General features: G+C 38.3%; 1 protein-coding gene across 1 annotated transcript in view; it reads left to right on the forward strand.

Annotated features, from left to right (window-relative positions):
• Positions 1-17,086, forward strand: part of ADGRG7 (adhesion G protein-coupled receptor G7) — a 62,495-nt gene extending 45,409 nt beyond the window's left edge. The window contains exons 12-16 of the mRNA XM_005890054.2: positions 1,139-1,485; positions 2,465-2,561; positions 6,628-6,783; positions 8,849-9,005; positions 16,242-17,086. Of these exons, the coding sequence (XP_005890116.2) occupies positions 1,139-1,485; positions 2,465-2,561; positions 6,628-6,783; positions 8,849-9,005; positions 16,242-16,490 (1,006 nt within the window). The 3' untranslated portion in view covers positions 16,491-17,086. The remainder of the gene's footprint in view (positions 1-1,138; positions 1,486-2,464; positions 2,562-6,627; positions 6,784-8,848; positions 9,006-16,241) is intronic.
• The last annotated feature ends 2,528 nt before the right edge of the window (positions 17,087-19,614 follow it).

The following is a 19,614-nucleotide window of genomic DNA, read 5'->3' on the forward strand; positions in this document are numbered from 1 at the left end:
ACTGGTTGATCTCCTTGCAGTCCAAGGGACTCTCAAGAGTCTTCTCCAACACCACGGTTCAAAAGCATCAATTCTTTGGCACTCAGCTTTCTTTATAGTCCAACTTTCACATCCATACTGACCACTGGAAAAACCCATAGCCTTGACTAGATGGACCTTTGTTGGCAAAGTAATGTCTCTGCTTTTTAATGTGCTATCTAGGTTGGTCATAACTTTCCTTCCAAGGAGCAAGCATCTTTTAATTTCATGGCTGCAATCACCATCTGCAGTGAGTTTGGAGACCCCCAAAATAAAGTCTGCCACTGTTTCCCCATCTATTTGCCATGAAGTGATGGGACTGCATGCCATGATCTTAGTTTTCTGAATGTTGAGCTTTAAGCCAACTTTTTCACTCTCCTCTTTCACTTTCATCAAGAGGCTTTTTAGTTCCTCTTCACTTTCTGCCATAAGGGTGGTGTCATCAGAATATCTGAGGTTATTGATATTTCTCCCGGCAATCTTGATTCCAGCTTGTGCTTCTTCCAGCCCAGCATTTCTCATGATGTACTCTGCATATAAGTTAAATAAGCAGGGTGACAATATACAGCCTTGACATACTCCTTTTCCTATTTGGAACCAGTCTGTTGTTCCATGTCCAGTTCTAACTGTTGCTTCCTGACCTGTATACATTAGAAGCTCTGTTTTACATTAGAAGTCCTTGTTGTGGGCCATAGAAATATAAACATATTGTGGACTAAGCACCACTTTGTCTGATGGATATTTGGTCCTGGCTGCCAGGCCGTCTACTGCATTCCTTTAGTTGTATCAGGTCACTTGGAGGGAGATACACAGGGCCTGGAAATTCGTGCAAATAGAGTTCACAAAAGGGCATTTTTGGAGAACAGCTAGCACCTTTGATTAGAACACAGTTTCAAGAAAGGAGGTTTCAATCTGTTTTCTTGAACTCACTTCTTTGTGGGAATCAGATGAGGAGAGATTGTTTCTCTGATGTAGTTGGGAAGGTCTATCTACCAGCTGGCCCAACTGGGCTATAAGCTAGGTTTACATGAGTAATAATATCCTTTTTTAACCTCATGATTTCACTAGAGTTTCTTTTTTGTAGCTGTTTTGTTTATTTAATTATATTTTTTATTTTCAGGAAAGTCCGAAAAACCTCAGTAACCTGGGTGTTGGTTAGTCTGTGTGCATCAATGTTGATCTTCAACCTCTTCTTCGTGTTTGGAATTGAAAACTCCAATAAGAACATAAAGACAAGTAACAGTGAGACCAATAATACTGACTTGAGTAGTAATGTAATGCTCAGACAAGACACTGTTGTCATCTCGAATCCCAAGTGCACTGCAATTGCTGTCTTACTGCACTATTTTGGGTTAGCGACCTTTGTCTGGATGGGACTCAGTGCTGCCCAGCTCTATTTCCTTCTAATTAGGACCATGAAGCCTCTTCCTCAGCATTTCATCCTTTTTAACTCTTTAATTGGATGGGGTAAGTGTTTGCTTCTACACTTTCTCAGAAATTTAATTTTGTTGAAATCATTTAATTTAAACAAACACCTATTGAAGACCTAGTAGTACAAGGCCTCCAGATAGGGGAGATGGAAAATCCAGCAATCACTAAGAGTGCCTTCTGTCTAGTGAAGGAGTGTCTTCTGTGAAGAGGGCAGATATGACCAAGCAGCTATCCTAAACACATCATGCTGCTGCTGCTGCTGCAGCTAAGTTGCTTCAGTTGTGTCCGACTCTGTGCGACCCCATAGACGGCAGCCCACCAGGCTCCCCCATGCCTGGGATTCTCTAGGCAAGAATACTGGAGTGGGTTGCCATTTCCTTCTCCAATGCATGAAAGTGAAAAGTCAAAGTGAAGTCGCTCAGTCATGCCTGACTCTTAGCGACCCCATGGACTGCAGCCTACCAGGCTCCTCCGTCCATGGGATTTTCCAGGGAAGAGTACTGGAGTGGGGTAACACATTATGAGCTAACTTTAAATGTTTATTTCCTTTAACATCTCTGTTAATTAGACTTGAGATTTAGACCACATGTAATCAACCTTCTGACTACTTTAAAAAAAATATTTCAAGACAGTCAGAGGGACTCTTTTAAGAAAAGTAATTTGAAAAATTTAATGGGTTCCTGCAAAGGAGAGTTGTTTTAGTGTTATCTAAATTTAAGTTTATTCAAATGGAAGAGAAATTGAGCCATTTAAGAGTGGACATTGTGTTAACAGTTACAAAAAGATTGGAAATGGTATAGGATTGGTACACATAGCCAACATTGAAAGGGAAAATAAAACACTGAAAAACTATGTCCACTGTTAACCTGCATCTGTAGATCACTTAGTACATTGTGTATAGTAGAAAGAACAATATATCCTGAAAAAGGTCAGATATATAATTCATTCACAGTCTTTTATAATTAACCCCAGGTTTGGGTAAATTATTTATTCTGCAATTCTCTTTATGACATAGGAGTCCCGGCTATAGTGGTAGCTCTGACAGTGGGAATTATTTGTTCTCAGAATGGAAATAATTCACAGTGGGAGTTAGACTACCGGCAAGAGGAAATGTAAGTTTTTATTTTTTAAATGCCCGTTTTTTTGTGTTTTTTTTTTTTGAGTGTAACTACTCAATGACATCGAGTCCAAAGGTCCTTGTAATATGCATCTCACTTTATAATTGTCATATTATAACTGTGTATTTCAAATTCTCAAAGAGCACATTATATTTTAAATGCAATGATATGAAAATTTCCTATGATAAATCCATTTACAAAGCAAGTAATTACCTTCCTTCTAAATTTATAAATGTGAACTTTTTAATATTAAGTTTCTTCTTTCATTACCTCTGAAAATCATAGGAAACAAGAAATGTAATCCTTAGTAACCCCTTATCTTAGTTTCTTATCTAAAAGCTGAGAATAACAATAATAGTAATACCTGCTCTGGGGTTACTGTGAGGGATCAAGCTAGTGTGAAAACATTTTATAACTTGAGCACTATCCATGCTTATGAACCAGTTCTGTGTTGATATGATTATAATGAGTATTTCATGATGATTTATCAATTCTCTCTGTGACTCCAGCGTGAATAATCAACTGTCAATAATGGGAGTACCTGCATTTATACATTGCTATATTTAAAACAGATAACCAACAGGGACCTATTGTATCGCACATGGAACTCTGCTCAATGTTATGTGCCAGGCTGGATGGGGGAGGGGAGTTTGGGGGAGAATGGATACAAGTATATGTATGGCTGAGTCCCTTTGCTATTCACCTGAAACTACCACAGCATTGTTTATCGGCTATACTCCAATACAACATAAAAAGTTTAAAGTTTGGGGGAAAAAACAATGGGAGTACCTGAATGCATGGTATTTGCTTGAGGAGATGGTATTCGTATGAGGAAATTGAGAAGAAAGCTCTATGTGTATTTCTGCTGCCAAATGGTAACTGCTTTTTAATTTATTTTTCTTTCTTATTTTATAAATGCAACCATTCTTATCCTTGGATTCTGCTTTAATTCTCAGACCAACTTAGATCAGAACAGAACTCTTGGAAATGTGCAAGTATACACAAGGGAAGGCTGTAGTGTCAGGGTGCTCACCTATTTCTAGGGCTGACCATGACCAAGTGTAAAATAGGGATCTAACTGTCTGGCTTGACTTTAGCAGCCACATGCTCCAGGCACTATTTTTTTCTGTTTAATTGAGAATAAATATCTTTTGATGGGTTTTAAAATTTTAATTCCACAATTGAAGATCAAGAGTAAGATGCAAATATCTCATGGGAGAGGTAATTCACCTCAAATTGCATTATTATTAATTTCCTACCCTGACTGAGCCACAGGGTTAGACCCACGCCTATAGAAGTCTTCAGTAGAAAGATGCCTGCTGTCTTAAATTTATTCACACTGAGCTGTAAAGAACTGAGAGCACATTCTTTCCTGAGTACAGTATTAGATGTTAGGCAAGACCCTGGCAACTGAAAATAAGAGTTGGGAAGAAAGGAAAGGATGTGTAATATGAATATCAGCTTCATCTTGGACCCTTTTTCTCCCTTTCCACCCTGTACACATGCATCAAAGTTCACATTTCTTCAGGATATATTTAGAAAGAGGAAGGACTTTTTTGGGTTTTCTTGAGTTATGCTTCCAGAAATTGCTTCTCAATATACCATACTCCCTGTCCCCCAACCATGGCTCCCAGTTCTACCAGTCATGTCTGAAATCCCTACCCCAGTTCCCTTGAGGTACTGCTACTTCTGCCAGGACCCAGCTAAGGTGTGACTGCAGGACAGGCCACACGCTTGTTTAATGCTCTGTCCCCCAGATCTCTGTCCCACCATATAGGCTGTTTCAGACTTTCCTGAAGGGTTATAGTAACCATTGCGAAATTATAATGCTTGAGGGAGAATTTTGTGGAAGCTATGCTCTATCTGCTACAGCTATCTTTTCCCATGTTTCATGACAAAATCACCAAGGAGTTAAATGCTTCATCTGAGGTTCACTTATAATACTCTTCAGACCTCAGGTTCATAGCTGTTCATCAGATTCAACTTTGAGCTTGTGACTCTTGAATCTTAATTCTAGAAACCCCATTCCTACAAGGATCAGTCTCTATGTAGAATTCATCTTCCAGGTACTCAAGCCAAAAACTTTGGAATCACTTGTAACTCTCCTATATCTCCCATCTAACCTATCAATAAATCCTTTTGCTTTACTTTTAAACATATCTGGAATCAGACTACTTCTCAGCATCTCCTCTTCCTGGGTCTAGGCCACCAGACTGTTGCAGTAGACTCTGAGCCAACTTTCTCCTTTTGGATGTGCTTTTCTGTTATTCCTGCATCTGAAATAATACTTTAAAAACTAAAGACAGATCATGTCAAGTTTCTCTTTCTCGCCAAGAGTACATTCAGTCACCTATAAAACTCAGACATAATTTGCATCTTTTTGCTAATCTCATCTACTTACTCTATCCTGGCCACATTGGCCTCTTAGCTGTTCCTTAAGCTCTCAGCTCAGAGCCTTTGTACTTGCTGTTCCCTTTGCCAAGAACACCCTTCCTCTTCATCTACTTCAGATGTTTACTCAAATATTTTTTTCCATAAGGGTTTTCCTGATCACTCTATTTAAAATGAAACTCTTCCTTCCCAATTCCCCTATGCAACACACACAGATACACATATACATGGTAGTAACCACCCTCACTACCTGTTTTATTTTTCTCCATGGCACTTGTTAACATCTGATATATGGTATATATTTTATTAATGCATTAGTTTTATTTATTTTTCCTGTACCAGAATAACTTCACTAAAGAAAGGAATTTTGGTATTTCATTCACTGTTAATATCTTGGTATCTAGAACAATGTGGCACATAGCATGTACTCTATAAATACTTATTAAATGAATGAATTTATTCTTATAACAATGCCAGGAGATGACTACTGAATTTCATAAATTAGGAAAAATATGCCACCAAAACTGCCACCAACAATAACAAAAAGACAAAAACAGATGCAATGAGGGCTTCCCTGGTGACTCAGTGGTAAAGAATCTGCCTCCCAATGCAGGAGACGTGGGTTCAATCCCTTGTCTGGAAAATCCCACATACTGCAGAGCAACTAAGCCTATGCACCACAATTGTACAGCCTGTGCTCCAGAGCCCTGGAGCAGCAACTATTGAGCCCATGTGCTGCAACTACTGAAGCCTGAATGCCTGGAGTACGTGCTCTGCAACAGGAGAATCCACCACAATGAAAAGCCCACATATTGCAACTGGAGAGTAGCCCCTGCTCTCTGTAACTAGAGAAAACCCCACACAGCAACCAAGACCCAGCACAGTCAGCACAGTAAAAAAATAAATAAATAAATAAAATATTTATATATATATATATATAAACAGATGCAGCAAGTTTAAAGAACTAATCAAATAATTTTAATCATTAAATTTTAAAAAATGTCTATTAAAGAGAGTTTAAATAATTTATGGTATAATGAAATAATGGAATAATATGCAGCTGTGAAAAATCATGAAGATAATCTTTATATTCTGATATGGAATAATCTCTAAGATATGTTTTTAATTAAAGTAAGAAGTATCATATGTTATCATTTGCTTCAGAATCAGGAAAATGTATACCTTTGCCAGTGTATACATAGCCTAACTCTAGAAGAATACCCAAGAAACAGTGAATACCACCAGAGATAAAAACTAGGTGACCAGGGATAGTTGTAGGAAGGGTCTTGTCTCTCTATGATAATTTATACCTTTAAAATTTTGAGCCATCTGAGTGTGTTACATATTCAAATATAAAATAATAATTTACCTAACATCAAACACCTTGTAAGTGACAGAGAGGGACTTTTAACTTTAGGACCGCCTGACTCAGAAGTCCACGTCCTTTCTCCTAGACCATACAGTCTCACAGAGAAATTTGGCAGTATCAGTGCATTTCATTTTTCTAGTCAATTGAATTCTTGAAAATCAACTCCAGTATATATAAGACAAAGGGATACTGACTTTTAGCAGGTCTTTCAGTCGAGTGAATATCAGTAGTGTGAACAGCATAGAGAAGAGTTTGTATACTTTTCTTAGTTTGCTGAAATCATTTCTTTTCTCTCCATAGCTGCTGGCTGGCAACTCAAGGAAGCAGTGGTTTGATAGCAAGTCCATTGTTGTGGTCATTCATTGTACCTGTGACCCTTATCATCATCAGCAACATTGTTATGTTTATTATCATTGTAGTCAAAGTACTGTGGAAGAATAATCAGAATCTGACAAGGTAAGATTCCCAGTGAATGAGAAGTTGGCAGGCATGTTCATATAGTACATAATATAGCACAGTGATATATTCACTGCTCCTGGAAGAGTTTTCAGACTCCAGGAAAATGCAAGAATATGTGGTTTTCAGGACAGATTTTTTTCTTACACTTTGTCTCAGAAAGTAAATCGTCTCATCTTCCAACATCGATGCTATAATGTGAGTCTACTGCATTACTTAAGTTACTTTTGTGCTATATAAGCCTAACAAAACTAAACTCAAAGGCATCAAGGAAAAAATTTTATCTCCCAGTCCCAAATATTCATGAAATCAGATGTAAATACTTAAAAATATGAGAGGGTTGTAAGGAGAGGCCAGTGACTGTATTTTCATTTCACACACTAGTAACTGTAGGTTGTATCTTACATGTGTTGCCTGAATCACATAATGACTTTAAATTTTTGAATATTAGTTGCAAACATAAAAATTGAAAGATTTCACTTAAAAACTATATTTTTTCTTGGAAAAAATTAGAACATCTGGCAAGATTGGGCCCACATTCCCTGCAGATAGGGTGTGTGCACTCTGGTTTATTACTTCCCGTGAACTGATTATTCCTCTCTGTAACCTTTATGACCTCAATAAGCATTTTCATTGTCATCACTGACATACAGAAAGAGCTTTGATTGGAGAGACAAAGAAGAGAAACTATTAAACACATACAGTCCTCCCACTTCCATATCCTACAGCATGAACTGGTTAGAACACAGTGCTAATGAAGCTATGAATTCAGGCTTAATTCTATAAGACTGCTTAATCCAAGTAGACTTACTGTAAATATATCTGTGAACTTTATTGATCACTAAATAGACCTATTTTGTATGAAAAGATGGGTGAAAAACAATCATAATTAGTATGAATGTAATCTTAAATGTGTACTTTACCAGTCAGGAGTAATTATCATATTTCCTATATGGATGATAGCCTATATTGAGAGGAGCTGTGGGGAAAAGACTATCACTTATACTCATTCAAACCTGTTTTTTAGCAGTGAAGAAAATTTTGGTAAAGTCTTATTAGCCTAATTGTGAATTCTTAAATTTCCTTTATACAGAGGAGTATCATTTAGGCCATAGCCATCAAACAAATTCATTTCAAAATTTTGACTGACAGCCCATGGTTCTTAAATTGACTTATTACAATGAAGAGTGGGTTACAATTTAATTTTTAACAAATTATCTTCTATGTATCAGTTAAGTTTTGCTATATAACAAATTACCCCCAAATTTAACAGTTTAGACTGACAAATATTTATTATTTGTCATACGTTTGAGTGTTGGTCAGGTGGTTGTTTTGGTCTTGGCCAGTTTGAATGCTGGTGGATAATCTAGGATGAGTCACTTTCATGCTGATGTTGGTAGTTGATTGGTATTGAGTGGGAACTACTTAGGGAAGCTTATCTCTGCTCCATGTGGTCTCACTGTCCATTAAACCAGTCCAGGTTTCTTAACATAGTACTCTCAGGGTTTCAAAGAGCAATAAGAAAAGGCATGCTCTGATGAGCAGAATGCTTTCAAGCCTCTGTTTGGGGAACAAATGCTGATGTCCCACTGATCAAAGCAAGTCAGAAGGCCCAGCTCAGATACCAGGAATATAGACAGCCTGACAGGAAAGTCTACACTTTAAAGGCTTATCAACCTATAGCATGCAAAGGTCCCAGATCCCTGAAAAAGGAATTACTGATCCGGTAGTAATAATCACTAAAATCAAATTTCATTCCAAGGAAAACTTGATTCTTTGTGAGATTTGCCTATATTTAAGGAAGTATTTATGCTTGAGCTTTTAAACAGATACCACCGTTTTGTCTTCTTTTCTTCCTTCCTTGCTTTCTTTCTCTCTCTTTCTTTTCATATACATATATTTTATCCAGAGTGACATAGGTTTTTCTACCTGAAGCATAATGTTGTTTAATGAACAGTGTATATGTGGAGCTGGACATGTATTTTCAATAAGAGGTTAACAATGATATTAAAAAAACAAGAACCTGAATTGAACCCTATTTTCTTTCTTGCTTTCTCTTATTTAGCACAAAGAAGGTTTCATCCCTAAAGAAGATTCTTAGCACATTATCTGTTGCAGTCGTCTTTGGAATTACTTGGATTCTGGCATACTTAATGCTAACTGATAATGATGATATCAGGCTCATCTTCAGCTACATATTCTGCGTTTTCAACACAACTCAGGTATGGTATGGATTAGTCTGAAGGTAGTGAGAGGGTAACAGGCAGGAAGGCCAGGGGTCTCCAAATGGAGGAAATAGGCTGCAAGTGTCAGACCTTTTTATCTCTCTTAAGAGGGAGGAGGAAACAAACTAGCGATATTTTTTCCTTCTCTATACAAAAAAATTTTTTTAGTTTTATTATTTATTTATTTATTTTTTACTTTACAATATTGTATTGGTTTTGCCATACAAATTTAAAAGGAGGTTTTTCTTAAAATGCTGTGTTGCCATACTGACACCTGGTTTCACCTGAAGTTAACTATTCTCAAACCTTGAGTTAACAATGCATTTTTCTTAGGGAAATGTTTGTCTTAAGCTATGTTGATGTACTATGCATTTACCCCAGACTCTGTCTTCAAGTTGGTTCAGCCTAATGGCTCAGAACCTACTTGACAAACCAGTATGTTATACTCAGATATTGTTCCCCTAATCTATGTAATGGAGAAGGCAATGGCAACCCACTCCAGTACTCTTGCCTGGAAAATCCCATGGACGGAGGAGCCTGGTAGGCTGCAGTCCATGGGGTCGCTAAGAGTCGGGCATGACTGAGCGACTTCACTTTCACTTTTCACTTTCATGCATTGGAGAAGGAAATGGCAACCCACTCCAGTGTTCTTGCCTGGAGAACCCCAGGGATGGGAAGCCTGGTTGGCTGCCGTCTATGGGGTCGCACAGAGTCGGGCACTACTGAAGCGACGCAGCAGCAGCAGCAGATGGCAAAGAATCTGCCTGCAATGCAGGAGACCAGGGTTTGATCCCTGGGTTGGGAAGGTCCCCTGGAGGAGAAAATGACAATCTGCTCCAGTATTCTTGCCTGGAGAATCCCAGGGACAGAGGAGCCTAATGGGCTGCCGTCTATGGGGTCGCACACAGTCGGACACGACTGAAGCGACTTAGCAGCAGCAGCAGCAGCAGCAATCTATGTAAACAAAACTATTTGTATGGTAATCTGCCCTTCTATAAGATTCAAGTCAATCATTTTATGGCCCGGGATGAATCATATGGTGCCAAGATTATCCCTAAATGCTTCTTATGGATGAGGGGCCTGGTGCCATTCTGAGTTTTAAGATATTCCTTTCTTTCATTAACAGACTGCTAGTGACTATCCAGCTGAAGACTAACAGTGGGGTACTCTTTCTGCCCCCTTCTGATGCCTATGTCAGAAGCTTTCTCTTTCTCCTTTATACTTTAATAAAACTTTATTACACAAAAGCTCTGAGTGATCTGATCAAGCCTTGTCTCTGGCCCTGGATTGAATTCTTCTCCTCTGGAGGCCAAGAATCCCGGCGTCTTTTCGTTCAGTAACAACCTTTCAGTAGCAGACCATGCAGTGGCAGAGATGATACCACCCTGGATCAAACTTTCTTATCTTAAAACTCTCTGAAGGTCACTGCTTAGTTAACTTTAGGTGACTCTATTCTTAATACACTTTGAGGAAAGCGGAAGAAAAATATTTTTATGGCTTATCTACTATATCCTTTCCTGAGCTGGAGTTCATGGAATATAATTTCAATACAGTTGAACCATGTTAGTCCTCCAAGCAGAAGGGGTTCTGTCAAGCAGCTAGCCTGGCAAGCACCACCTTTCCTTCTCTTCCATGCAGCAGGTCCAAGGAGCCTCACGGTGGTTAGTATGGTCAGTGTTGTACTGGTCCCTGGAGCCTGGACCCCTGTGGGGTTGGCTGAATTTTTTTTCTCCCTTTTTTGAAATTTTATGGTTATTTAACTTTTAAAAGACTTTATTGAAAAATAATTGGAAATAATTGCTTTGATAGGAACAGAACCTTATGAAGTTGTTTTTGTGACATACGTAGGATGTCACACATAAGACTGAAAATGCTTTTATTCTTGAGTCTTATCTCAAGAATATATTTAAAATAATAAGTCTTTTAAAAATTTCATTCATACTTGTTTAAAATATCTGAATGGAAAATTTATATTCTTTCCTTCTTTGGAAACCATTCTGTTAACATTTTGGGAGTATCCACTGTGAGAAGCTCAACATTTAGATTAAGAATTATGGTCACCTTCTGATTTTCATCATGAAAAAATAGTCATATAGATGAATCCAAATGGTAACTGAAAATAAAAAATTTTGTTTGACTTCAGAACATTTTTGTTTTTATTCATTCGTATTTGTGTATTATATATTGTTGTTTAGCTCCTAAGTTGTGTCTGACTCTTTTGTTACCCTATGGACTGTAGCCTGCCAGGTTACTCTGTCCATGGGATTTCCCAGGCAAGAATACTGGAACTGGAGTAGGTTGCCATTTCCTTCTCCAGGGGATCTTCCTACCCCAGCAATCAAATCTGTATCTCCTGCATTAGCAGATGCAGTCTTTACCACTGAGCCACCAGGAAGCCCATGTATTATACAGGGGGAATGTCAAAAGTTTCAAATAAAACAAGGAGGCATTATTGAAAGACTTACCTTAAGATCAGGAATTTCTCTCTGTGCTTCTTATTCTGCACCTCTTCCTATAGTGAACATTGCCTTTTGCTCTGATGAAATGTATTACAAGGGCTTTTCCATCAGTACATGGAGTTTCATCTTTTCTGAGCTGGCAGAGTGAATTTATACTTCAGTATAATTAATGTACTCTTCTTTTTAGGTTGTTTCCATATCTTGGCTATTGTAAATGTTGTTAATGAACATTTGGGTGCACATATCTTTTTGAATTATTGTTTTTGTTTTCTTAGGCTATATGCTCAGGAGTGAAACCACTTGATCATATGGTTGTTCTATATTTAGTTTTTTTGAGGAACCTCCATACTGTGTACCACAGTGGCTGCATCAGCTTACATTACCGCCAATGCCTTTTGCCAGTCCTTCTATATTGGAATGTCATGTTATTTTGACTTTTTAATTTTAATGAATTTCTCATTAATGATAGGATGTTTTTGGAGTAATTGTTTAATGGTTAGTTAGTAAATACTAATGAGGACTTTTCTATCTGATAATTTTTCTTTAGGTACCATGGCACATGGATTCCAGATTAGCTTGGCATTTAATTCTTGGCAATAATCTTTTTTTTTCCCATTGAAATTGCATAGACTTTATTGAGATTTTTATGTTGTGGAAAAACGGAGACAGGTCAGAATTTTTTTCTTCTTCTCAGTCTTATATAACCCCTTAGAATATTTTTTGAAATAATTTTGAACTCATAAGAAGTTATAAAAATAGTACAGAGAGTTCCTATGTAGCCTTCACCAAGCTCTTCCAGTGATAGCATCTTATATGACTATTATATGTATAATAAAACTCAGGAAAGTGACACTGATACAATCCACATAGATTATTTACCTGTAAGCTTCAAGTGCGGGGAGCTGTGTGCAGTGTGGGGAGCTGCTTGGCTGTCTGAATTGCTGCCACCATGTTTAATGTTTGTAGGACCTCGCCCTGTATCCCAGGCAGCCCTCTCAGGCATTTTTTGAGAATAATTCCATTAAACAATAGATGTTTCAAAAGGGAGGGGATATATGTATACCTATAGCTGATTCATGTTGAGGTTTGACAGAAAACAACAAAATTCTCTAAAGCAATTATCCTTCAAAAAAAAAAAAAAAAAAAAGTAGATGTGTGCCTGCCACCAAATTTGAATGGCTATAAGGCAGACCTTTACTGGTTGCAACACCCAAGGGAAACTCCCCAGAAGGACAATAAGTAGTGTAAGCTTAGTCTGGGATTGCCAGCCGAATCATGGAATTATCACCTAAAGTGACTGGTAATTTAGAAAAGTATCTAAAAGAAGAGCTAGGCAAGGATATTTTCTCCTCCATGCACAGGAGAGACATATTACAAAATAGAGACTCATTACAAAATGTTAATACTTTATGGTAAAGTTGAAGGTGGTCATTTGGCAAGAGCATTGAACTAAAAAGAGATTTAAGCTATCTTCCAGCTTTACAATGAATGATTCATATGATTTTAGGAGTCACACAACTTTTCTGATTGAGGCAGGTAAAATATATAATGAAGTGGGGCTGTTAACATTAACACAGTGTTTTACAAAGTGGGCCTGAATATTGCCTACATCAGAATTACATGATGTGTTAGAATGCTGATTCCTGAGACTCACCCCTTACCTACTCAGTCAGAACCTGTGAGGTAAAAGCTAGAAATCTTCATGCTAAACAAGGGCTCCAAGTAATTGTTATGGATACTAAGGAGTAGGAACAACTAGCTTAGTTCACATGGAAGGCTCCTTCTAGGTTTAGAATAATCTATAATTCTAATAAATATTTTACTGAGTGTTACAAGTATTACTTAAAAGGTACAATTTGATCTTTGTGCTAGCGAGAATTAGTTTGACCCATACATTTTGTCTTTTCAGATAACATCTTTGGGATTTTAGGGAGCACAGGATCCTGCAGGATGGTGTCTTTATGAATTCTTCATGGTCTAGGTCTTTTCCTAATTATTGTACAACCAGAAATTCTATCCAGCCTTATCTTTACCTTAGAGTTTGAATTCTGGAAAATCCAGGTGAAATCATGTACTACACAAAAATGATGCTTTTCCAGGGCCCAGATCTTCATGTCTCCAAAGCAAATTTCTCTCCCTTGAATAATCAGGATGACCAGTGGCCACTTTTGTCCTCCAGAAACCTATGTCCCGTTGAAAACACCCTCGTGTCATCAAGGCCTTCTTCAGGGGAGTAGATACCACCCATTGGGTAACAATCAAGTTAATCTTCCTGCTTTTGGCCAGAGATCTAGTGTATCCCTAGCCAATATGTATTGATCCTATTAGTCAAACGCTCAGAGTTATCTAACCATAGCACCAGAAGTCTCCTGTAATGGTATTCATATGATATGATTCTAGAAATAATCTTTTTAAGGCTTGGGCCTAGTAGGTATCAATCTGGGAGACATCCATGAATTTTTTAAAATAGCTTTTATATTTTTAAATAGTCTTACATAAGAAATCGCAAAGACAGTATACAGTTCCCCTATACTCTTTGCCCAGCTTTTCCCAATGATAATATCTTGTATAACATTGTTAAAATCAAGAAATGAACATTGGTACAATACTCTCAACTCAACTATGGATGTTATTTACTTTTCCACAAAGGATATTAATGAGGAATTATCAGGGGTCTTTTAGATGCTATAATGTACTTTATACGACCTTTATATTACAAGCAAGAGACAGAGTAATGTATCAGATACTGGAGTTTTGGAGCCAAACATATAGTTTAGTTCCAGACTCTACTGATTACTGGTTGTGTTAATTTTAGGCAAGTTACTTAATTTATCTAAACTGTAGTTTCCTTAGGAGAAGGCAATGGCACCCCACTCCAGTACTCTTGCCTGGAAAATCCATAGTTTCCTTATATGTAACATAGGGTGAAGTGAAGTCGCTCAGTTGTGTCTGACTCTTTGGGACCCCATGGACTGTAGCCTACCAGGCTTCTCTGTCCATGGGATTCTCCAGGCAAGAATACTGGAGTGGGTTACCATTTCCTTCTCCAGGGGATCTTCCTGACCCAGGGATCGAACCAAGGTCTCCCGCATTGGAGGCAGACGCTTTAACCTCTGAGCCACCAGGGAAGTCATAACATAGGGTAATAAACCTTATTTTATAGGGTTGATATTAGGACTAAATGAGAAGGATTAAATGATGAATATTGAATGACAAGCATGTGTCTGATATTAATAAGAATGCAAAAAGTGGTTCTATACATTTTGAAAATGTATGGGAAATAGTGTTCAGTCTTCTGTGGTTTAATTCCTCATGCATATCTGGTCTTCTTATGTAAAGTACAGAAAAGCAGTGAATAGAAGTGGATTAAATTTTTTTTTGTCCTTAAATGTATCACATTTCTAGTTATTTTACCAAAAATTCAAGAAATGTAGAATCACAGAATACTAGAACTGTAAGAAGAATTAGGGAACCCATGGTCAATCTACCCATTTAGGAAACTGAAGATCACAGACACTAAAAAAAGAACAAAGTTACTGTGGTATACTAAATATTTGGTCTTTGTCTTCAGTTCCTGGCACACAGATCCTTTAATCTTTGGACTCCCTGAGTTTTCTGCATGCTAATAAGATGACGGGTGGCTGAGGTCCCTAGATAGCTTCAGGATAGAAGCTGGTCACCAGAAAGACCAAGGCTTGATTAGAAGTTTGGAACTTCCAGCCCACTCCCCAACCTCCAGGGATGGGAGAAGGGTTGGATATTGAGTCATTCACCAACAGCTAATGATTTAATTGATCACATCTGTGTAATGAAACCTTTATGCTGCTAAGTCACTTCAGTTGTGTCCGACTCTGTGCGACCCTATAGACAGCAGCCCACCAGGCTCCTCTGTCCCTGGGATTCTCCAGGCAAGAATACTGGAATGGGCTGCCATTTCCTTCTCCAATGCATGAAAGTGAAAAGTGAAAGTGAAGTCGCTCAGTCTTAGAGACCCCATGGACTGCAGCCTACCAGGCTTCTCCGTCCATGGGATTTTCCAGGCAAGGGTACTGGAGTGGGGTACCATTGAAGCCTTTATAAAAACCCTTAAATGAAGAGGTTTGGAGAGCCTGCAAGTTGGTGAACAGATTGAAGTGCTGGGAGGGTGACACTCAGAGGGACCATGGAAGCTCCATGCTCTTGCCCTGTAATCTCTTCTGACTGGTTGTTCCTGACTTGTATCCTTTATAGTAAACAGGTAACAGTAAGTAAACTCTGTTGTGAGTGAGTTCTGTGAGTCCTTCTAGCAAATTACCCAACCTGATGTGGGGAGGCAGTAGTCAAGTTGAACAGAAGAGTAGATTGCCTGGGGACATAATACCCATGACTGGCACCATTATGAGGGCAGTCCTGTGGGACTGAGCCCTTTGCCTGTAGGGTCTGACATGGACTCTGTGTAGTTAGCATCAGAATTGAATTGTAGGACACCCAGTTGGTGTCAGAATTGGTTGGTGTCAGGAGGAAAACAAGCCTGTCCTTTGCACAGCCAACATGTGACAAATGGGGACCTGAACTCAGGTCTCTTAAGTCTACTACTTACATACAGTTCTTCAAATATGAGAAGAACATTGCCTCAATCTTCATAGAAAAAAAAGTATGTAGCAGTACGTTGCAGACTGGTAAACTCAGGTTCTCAGCCACAAAGAAGGGTGGGGTGGCAGGGTGAAATACAATTTCTTCCCTGATTCTGTGTCTCAATACTTATCTAATGTTAAACTTTTATTCTGTCTGCCAGGGATTGCAAATTTTTATCCTCTACACTGTGAGAACAAAAATCTTCCAGAGCAAAGCTTCCGAAGTATTGAAGTCATTGTCGTCCACCGCTGGGAGAGTGAAGGTGCTGCCGTCAAAGCCGAGGCTGCATGTGAGGATGTATAACATGATCCGGTCATTTCCAGCCCTAAATGAACGTTTTAGGCTGCTGGAGCCATCTACACTTAGCGAGGAGATGTCTGAGAGTGATCAAGTAAACCCAAGCACCTAGACAGTAAAACTGTTACCTTTTGTGGCCCTCTTTTTATTCAGCTCACTTTTTCCATTTCCTTCCTTTATTATCCAGTCTTCTCATAAAATCTCCCTCAGTATATTTTGCTTAAAGTTAAGACTTAGATAACACTTGTTGTTTATTATCATCAGGAATGGTGGATTTGGTAGTTTTTCTATTATTCAATAGAGTCTTACCCCAGTGAAATGAAGAGTTCCACTCAGCTTTCAAGATAATTCGATTATCATTGCTCCCTACATCATAAAGTCTGTGTGACAAAGTTTGATAAAAATATAGAACCTAAAACAAATTCTTTTATGATTTACCAAAAAGGACATGAAGAGAAAAATTTACCCCCCGAGAACAAAATGATTTCTGGTGAACACTACAAGGAGTTGCTTGTATGTATCATACTTCTGATCTGTGAATATATTAAATTTGTATGTGCTTGTACTTTTATTTCCAGTCAAGAACTTTGCACTTATTTAACCTCTGGAAAGGTTTTTTTTTTTTTTTCCTGTTAAAACAAAAAGCATATTTTATGCCCAGAGGAATTGATTCTATGAGAATTGGGAAGGGAGACATAGAAAAATGAGCTGGTTGCTAAAGCCTCTATTTCCTTCCAGTTCTTGATACATCTAACCTTTTATTGATGAAATGACAGTGAGGCTCAGAAAATGAAAAGTTAGTCACTATCACCCCTTATGACTTCTAAAAGATCCAGCTGCTCATGAGGTTTCAAACACTGGAATTATGAATGGCTTCCTAAATAAAAAATGACCTCCACTGGGTTGGAGAGCACTCCCACCGGACTTCGGACTTCGGACTTCGGAGATAGAGTCTTTGAAATTCTGTGTTCTGTTTTGTCACGAACGAGGCACCTGCTGTGAGTGCACTGAGCTAAGGGACTAACAAATGTCAAGTAAGCTGTGGCATACCATTCTCACCGTGCCTCAAAGAACATGTGTTTTTTATAGAAATGGTTGTAAATAACTGTCGGATTTCTAGGTGAGCCAAGAGCCTACTCCATCTGTAGTATAATTGAGACCTTACAGGATAATGGAAAATATAAGAGGAAGAGAATAAGTAAAGCAATTCTCTGAGGTCAGTGTTTTTAGTGGTGTTATAGTGACATCCCTAGATAGGGGGTGGGCTTTGGGAAAATTACAAGATGCGGTTGACCTACTTGATGTCCTGGAATTTATATTCAGATGAAAATAAACCTTAAGCGGAGGCCTCTTTAAATGTAGAAAAAAAATCACCAAAGAGAGACATTTAGCCGGAGGGTGAAACATGTGTTCCCTTGGTGGTTTTAGTTTTCTCTGTACTTTTTCCAGCATTTTGGGAGGTGCAGCAAACCGAAATTCCCTATACCATTCCTGGAAAGGCTCTACCATAAATGCGGAAGAACCACATACTGTGCGTGTTGTGGGGGCTAAGTCAGGCGAACATTGATGTTCCCCTGCCTTCCCTGAAATTCTACCTCTTGGAAATAATTCTGTTGATTTAAGCCTTTACCTCATGCACTGATTGGGAATCTTTTTTTAGTTTAGTGATACAACTGGAGAGGAAAAACCATCCTGACTTTGAAAGGGTTTCCTTTCCTGGGTCTGAACAATTCAGAGATTACTGTTCGTCAGTCTGAATTGCTTTTTCTTTTACCCTTTCCATTTTGAAGTTCATGTTGCCTCTTTTTTTTCCCCCCGTTACCAACAAAAGGAGATCATTTTCAAGCACACTGTCATTGCCTCCTTCAGAAGAGCTTGGCATTCTTGGCCAATGCTTGGAAAACCTGGGCCAGAAGTGCTGACTGTATCATACCAGCCAGTCAACCACAGGAGCTCTCTAGCCCTGTGGGATCCCCTTACCGTGACCCTGGGATCTTCAGGACCTGGCTCCTCAGATGAGGTCCAAGTAGAGCCACCAGGATTGTTTCCATCCCCAGGGGCGGGGCTGAGGGGGTGGGATGGGGTGGGAAACATAGGGCTAGAGGGGGAGGGGCCAGTTGCTAAGAGAGGAAGAAGCTTCCTGTTTACATTTTTAAAAACCTTGTGCTAACCATATTATGGCAATTTTAGAAGATCTTTATAAATTATCTTTTTCAAAATAGCAAAATCAGTAATTCCCTGACCTATCAATAATGTCTGTGTTTTTTTTAATGTTCTCTTCTACTCTTCGTGTGAATACATAAGAATTTAAACAGCTGTAATTATAGCAAATGAAATGTATTTTGATTTTTAGTTACATTTCCCCACTTCTTGTAATAATTGCATAGTATAGCATACCTTACCAAGTTGTTCTGTTATGGAATGTCTTTGTGCTACATTGTTTCAGTCATGTCCAACCCTTTGGACCACTAGGCTCCTCTGTCCTTGGGATTCTCCAGGCAAGAATACTGGAGTGGGTTGCCATTTCCTCCTCCAGGGGATCTTCCCAACCCAGGGATCGAATGGCAGGCTGGTTCTTTACCACTAGGGCCACGAAGTCTGGATCATTTCAATTTTTAATATTATAGTGACATATGATTAATAAACTGGTATATATATATATTCCTTTCTTTTAAATTATTTCCTGAAGATAAATTCTCAGGATGATGATAAACATGTCAAAGGGATGAACATTTAAATTCCTTGTATATACTGTTGTCTTGACAAAAATGTGACCAACATTATGGATTACCATAAACAGTTTTTTGTATACTGTTTACTTTGGTGGTGTTTTATTTTTAAAATTATTCATATGTGTATGTAGTTTATTTATCAATTGAACTGTTATTTTTTCTCATACATTTGTATGAATTCTTTTTTATTATGGCTATTAACCCTTTAACTATTACATTTAGTGACATTATTTCCCCTCAGTTTGTTTCCTCTCTTTATAATATAATAAAATGCTCACTCTGCATTTGATTCAAGATATCCAAAAGATTTATGGGAGCGTTTAGCATTTCTTGAGTTTCAATGTCTTCATGCAGGCAGAGTATTTTGTATTAAGGAATGATTTTGTATTAAGGAATAGGTTAGGGATTATGTAAAAACTTCTAAAATGAATAACAGGGGTATAAATATGCCAACCACGGCCAAAGGAATCATGTATTACAGACACAGGCCATCTCTCACCCTTC

The sequence above is a fragment of the Bos mutus genome, chromosome 1, assembly GCF_027580195.1.
Source record: "Bos mutus isolate GX-2022 chromosome 1, NWIPB_WYAK_1.1, whole genome shotgun sequence".
In the NCBI taxonomy this organism is placed as follows: Eukaryota; Metazoa; Chordata; class Mammalia; order Artiodactyla; family Bovidae; genus Bos; species Bos mutus.